The 5,497-nt window shown below is 25.4% G+C and overlaps 1 protein-coding gene across 1 annotated transcript in view; it reads left to right on the top strand.

Moving 5' to 3' along the window:
• The first annotated feature begins 4,930 nt into the window (after positions 1-4,930).
• The window catches only part of LOC107487105 (uncharacterized), a 1,527-nt gene continuing 960 nt past the window's right edge, over positions 4,931-5,497 (top strand). The window contains exon 1 of the mRNA XM_016107700.3: positions 4,931-5,451. Coding sequence (XP_015963186.1) covers positions 5,223-5,451 — 229 coding nt within the window. The 5' untranslated portion in view covers positions 4,931-5,222. The remainder of the gene's footprint in view (positions 5,452-5,497) is intronic.

The following is a 5,497-nucleotide window of genomic DNA, read 5'->3' on the forward strand; positions in this document are numbered from 1 at the left end:
AATTTGATTTTTAATTTTTCTTTATTTTTTAAAAATTTTATCATTCACAAAAAAAATATAAAAGAAAATTACTTAACATAAAATTATCAAATTTTAAAGATAAAAAAATCTTATTTTTATAATATTACTTACAAAAATTCGTATCAAAATCTGATCTTTAAAATTTTTTTTAAAATATATATTTAATATTTTTTTATCGTATTTTTAGATTTTTAAAAATTTATTTACTTTTAGTGTCTATTAAAATTATTTTTGTATCTAATATAAACTTTTGAATACTATTCTAGATAATTTATTCAATATATGAGTTACTTATTCATTCTAACTATATATATATTTTACCCGTAGGTTGTAATAATCGCTTTTAAAATATATATTGGCTATAATATCACCTAAATTATAGGTGGATTAATTAAGAATTATTAATGGTAGGTGGAATTTTCATACTCCTTCGACTTTTGTTGCAGGATTTTTCATAAGAGGAATAGGTGCAATTTAAAACATTTGCTAAAAAGGATTTTGGATGCATATGTTATTAAGATAGATAGCAACTTGAAGCAACAACTAAGTTTATATGGCTCACTATTTAGGATGTGTTTGGATTTGTATTTTGAGTTTTTTGAACGTTTTATTTTTATATTTGGCAACATTTTTATCATGTAAAGACAAAAGTAATTTCTGTCTTTAATACTGATTTACTAAAAACTAAAAATTCTAACTTTTTCATTAATTTTTTTACGTTGGATTAAATTTTTATGTTCTATATACCAATTATGTCCTTTATATTCATATGTTTATTATTTTTTTATAATATTTTTTTTAATATTCTCTTATGTATATTATTATTTTTTATAAAATTTCTAATTTTCTTATATGAGTTTTTTTTACTGTTATTGTTATTTTTTTTGTATGAAATATTTTTTTTAATTTGTGTTATCATTCTATTAATTCTATTAGAGTACTAAAAGAATACTGAAAGTACTAAAAAAATATTAAAATTTATTTAAATAATTAAAATAAAATTATATGATAACATACGATAATTATTTAAATTCATGTCCTTTTCTATAATTTTTCATCTAAAAGTGATTTTGAATAATGTAATCTAAACAATATTTAGTTTACTATAATCCATTTTGAATAAAAATTACCAAACATAAACCACGTTAATACCAATTCACTTTTGATCAAAATTAATTTTACAAAATTAATTTTATACAAATTTCCGTTTATAAACTGTAATCCAATCACACACTTAGTCCTCGTATAGGTCCTTCAAATCCGTTTGGCAGAGTCATCAGTACTAGGGCATTAATATGGGTAGTGTTACACTAGATTATTTGGTTTTAGGTAAGTTTTACTTTATTATAATTTTTTTTTTTTACTTTTCAGAAGACACAAATCTAAAAAATTTTATAAATTAATTTAAAAAAAATATCATTAATGTTTTATAAATTTTATGTACCATTACCAATCGATTTATGTCTTCTGAAAAGTAAAAAAAAAAAATTATAGTAAAGTAAAACTTACCTAAAACCAAATAATCTAATGTAACACACATCTTTGATCAATATTAAAAAAAATTAGTCTAATTATGTACATAAAATTCTAAAAAATACAGTTCTATCTTTTTTAATTAAGTTAGCTTTAAAATATCAATAATATTTTTTCATGTGTTGCTTTTAATCTAAAATCCTTGAAAAAAATTGATTTAAAATGTTATAATGTTATTATATTGACACAATACTTTATTTTTGTATGATAAACATACACCACATTTTATTAAATAATTTTTTTATAAAATATTTAAAGTATATAAAAATGTACTCCTATTATAAAAAAATATTTAAAAAGTCATTAAATTTTTATATGTTATTAAAATTTAATACATTTTTATATATTATTTTTAATTCAATGTACATAGGAGTTAAAATTAATTTATATTTAATAATTTTATACTAAAATTAATTTGTTATAATCTTGTATAGTACAATGTGTAATTACAGTCAACATCATTCGAATTACATAAGACTTGATACTTGGGAGTAATTTGAACCCTTTCAATTCGAATTATGTTAAATTCACGTGTGATAGTAATTCGAATCGTATCAATTCAAATTCAAAGTTGTATGATTCGAATTACATTTAAGTTCGAAACGAGGTGATTCGAACTACATGAATTTGTACATTGATTGATTGGTGAATCAAATTTTGTTTTAACTGATTCAGATAATATGTATCTCTCTATGGCTTATTTTAGTTTTTTACCCTAAATTTGACATTAAAATTTCATTACGGGTATAGAATGTAATCATGTATTTCTTGGTCATTTGATTATGTCACTTTATTCCGCGGTAAAAATGTCAAAAAAAAAAAAAAGAAAGAAAAGCTTTTACTGTGTTGAGGGTCCCGTTCCTGTGTCGCAGTTATTACTGTTGCATTGAAACTTCAACCTGACGAGGCAGAACCTGCAGCTTAATAGTAATGGTTGATGGTGGATTCATTGCTTTGATTTCAAGATTCGACAATGCCACCAAGCATTTCAAAGGAAAGGTTTGTTTGGTGGTAGAGCATGGTTGGCCCAAAAAGCCTTCATTATTAGAAAACGACTTCACTTGATTGTTGACTCACCAGCTGAAATTGTGCTGATTCATATAAAAATTTCATGGGAAAAAAAAGAGAGAAGAAAAAGACATTTTTATTTTCCTTAAAGAGTTCAAATGAATATCCTGTCACATTTTTTTCACCAAAAAGTTCAAATGAATATCCTCTTACCTATTTGAATATTTTTCTTTTTCTTTTTCTGTAATAACAGTCTGCCACCCACAACTCAACAGCTATAAGGCTTAGATTTTGTCCTTATGTCATCATTTGATAGGACAATGATTTTTGAATATCTAAACATTTGTACTATTACAAGTCTTTTTGAATTTTGTTGTGATATGTATTTTTAACACCCGAGTTTTCTTAGGATTAGCTAAAGGCATTGGTTAAGCAATTAAAGGAAAATGTTTATTTTGAATGAGTAATACTAAAGAAATATTTTTTAATTAATATTAGTGAATTTTTTAAAGTATTTTATTTAATTTAAGTTTTAGATTTTAATTATAACTTTTTAATTCTAAATTATAAATTATAAATCTAAATTCTAAAATTGACTAATGTTGACTAATTAAAAATTAGTTATCTATTGTTTTTCATTTTGAACATGTAAAATGTTTATACCTCTATGACTTAATAAAGTTAAGATTTTACTCTTTTAGGAAAAATCTTTGATTAAAAGTTTTCTTTACATAGAGTTTCGGATGTGTTAGAATAATTTGAAATAAAAATAGTTAATACTAAACATTTAAATATTCAAATAACATATATATTCTCATTGTAAATAAGCTACCCGATAAGGACCATTGCATACTAAATTGCAATAATGTGTCATTCCAACTCTTAATCAGAGCACTTATTAACTTCTCATCAGAGTCTATAATGTCTCATAACATGTCTTTGCAGAGTGGGGGTGGTGCCATGATGTTGGAATTGAGAAGTAGAAATTACTCAATCAAAATAGCAACTCAGCAAGGACAGCAAAATTGTACTTAATTATTACTATTCACAGTAGATGAGAACACAAATTAAAGAAAGAAAATAATTCAATCTTACGGTATTGTGAAAGAATGTTTGTCCACGTTGTCTCTCAAATTTCTACACGAGTTTTCGTATGTACCAAACTCCGTGTATAATGCTACTACTAATTAAGCAACTACTCCTACTTGTAACGTTATTCAAAATTTCAACTAGTAATAGCAAGATAATTAAATTCTAATACGATTATTCTACAGCAAGTCAATAATTATGATAATTATATAAGTATGGTTAAAATTAAAGACACGTTATTTTTTTTTTATTTTGGTAATATTTTTTTAGGTAACATTTTTTAAAAAGTGTTTTTAATAATAAAAAAATATTATTTAAATTTTAACAGTATATTTTAAAACACTATAATTACTATAATCACCATAATATAATCATATTAAAATGACCTAATAATAGTTGCTACTTCTTTTATTTCCTCCTAACTCGTCAAAATTTGTTAATTTTGATGGGATTATGTTAGCGGAAAATTAATTGGTGATTGGAGTTTCCTTCAAAGTCGTAACCTCAAGATAGAGTGCGGTTGATAACAAGGCTACGTTTTGCATACTGTACTATTTTAAAACCGCTAATATAAAAGCCATTTACTATTTGAGTGTTACATCTTACTCCATAATTATTAAATCATAGTAGTATTAAATTTGTATATATTATTTGTAGAAACATTTAGTTTAAATATTGTCACCATAAGAAAAATATCTAATTCAATAATTCATTATCCTAACAAAAATGCATATAAATATTAAAAATTATCTATTATATATTTGTATATATTTAATATTTATACATACTATTTTACACAATTTTTAGCAAAATGATTAATCATAAAATATTAAAAGTTTCAGAATAGAATAACTAAACATATTACAATAAAAAATAATTTTTTTATGAACACTAAATATCAAATATACGTATTTTTATATTGTCTTTGAGTTTTAGACATATTGTTATATAAAAAATCCTTCATATAGAGTAACTAAACATATGTTTCATTTGAGTCTAAAACGGGAATATCCTTTAGGAATAATCCAAGCTAATAAAGAGAAAATCACATAACTTGTCTAGAATTCGAAACAAATCCAAGCAATAACTGAAATATTTATGACCTTAATTACGTTAATAAGACAGAGTAAGATGAGGCAAGAATAAGTGAGAAGTGTAGAAGCGCAAAGGCCCAAAAAGTAATCGTGCGGACGAAATTGAAGCTATTGGTGTGATGAGTTTCAATTTTGCTTATTAATGTAAGATTTCTTTTTCCGATCAGAGTCATAAAAGAATGAGACAGAATCCACGCGGGCACTTCCCATATCTTGAGAAACGCATAACCTTGATTTCGTAACGCATACGGAGTGACAAAAAAAATAAAAAATAGAAAAAATAGAAAGAAGAAAGAAAGAAAGAAAAAGGAAACCCTAATAAAATCCCCATTTATTGTGGCGCCATGGCCAATGTATCTTTTCCCACTATCTCTTCTCTTCTCTCTTAGGCCTTAGCATGGAAACTCTCTTGTGACGGAAAAAACCAAGAACCGTTTCAGCTTCTAACAGTGCAATTGCATTACATTACTTAATGTAATGGCAAGTGGATGGGTGAAATCGTTGCATTGCAAGTCAAGAGCATTTGAAGATGTTTACCATCCTACCCCCAGCAAAATATTGATACCCAGTGCTAGCTGCAGGAGGAGCTTCCAGACCATTAAAGAAATGGTTGATATTCCAAAGCCCATGCCGAAGCCCAAGCCCATGCCAAAGCCCATGCCGAGGTCAAGGAAAAACAAGAATAGTCTTCTTGAGAAGCATCCGAGTTCGAGATACCCGGCGTCGACCAAGCCCGAATTGGACACAGCTTT

This window comes from Arachis duranensis, chromosome 1, assembly GCF_000817695.3.
Source record: "Arachis duranensis cultivar V14167 chromosome 1, aradu.V14167.gnm2.J7QH, whole genome shotgun sequence".
Taxonomy (NCBI): domain Eukaryota; kingdom Viridiplantae; phylum Streptophyta; class Magnoliopsida; order Fabales; family Fabaceae; genus Arachis; species Arachis duranensis.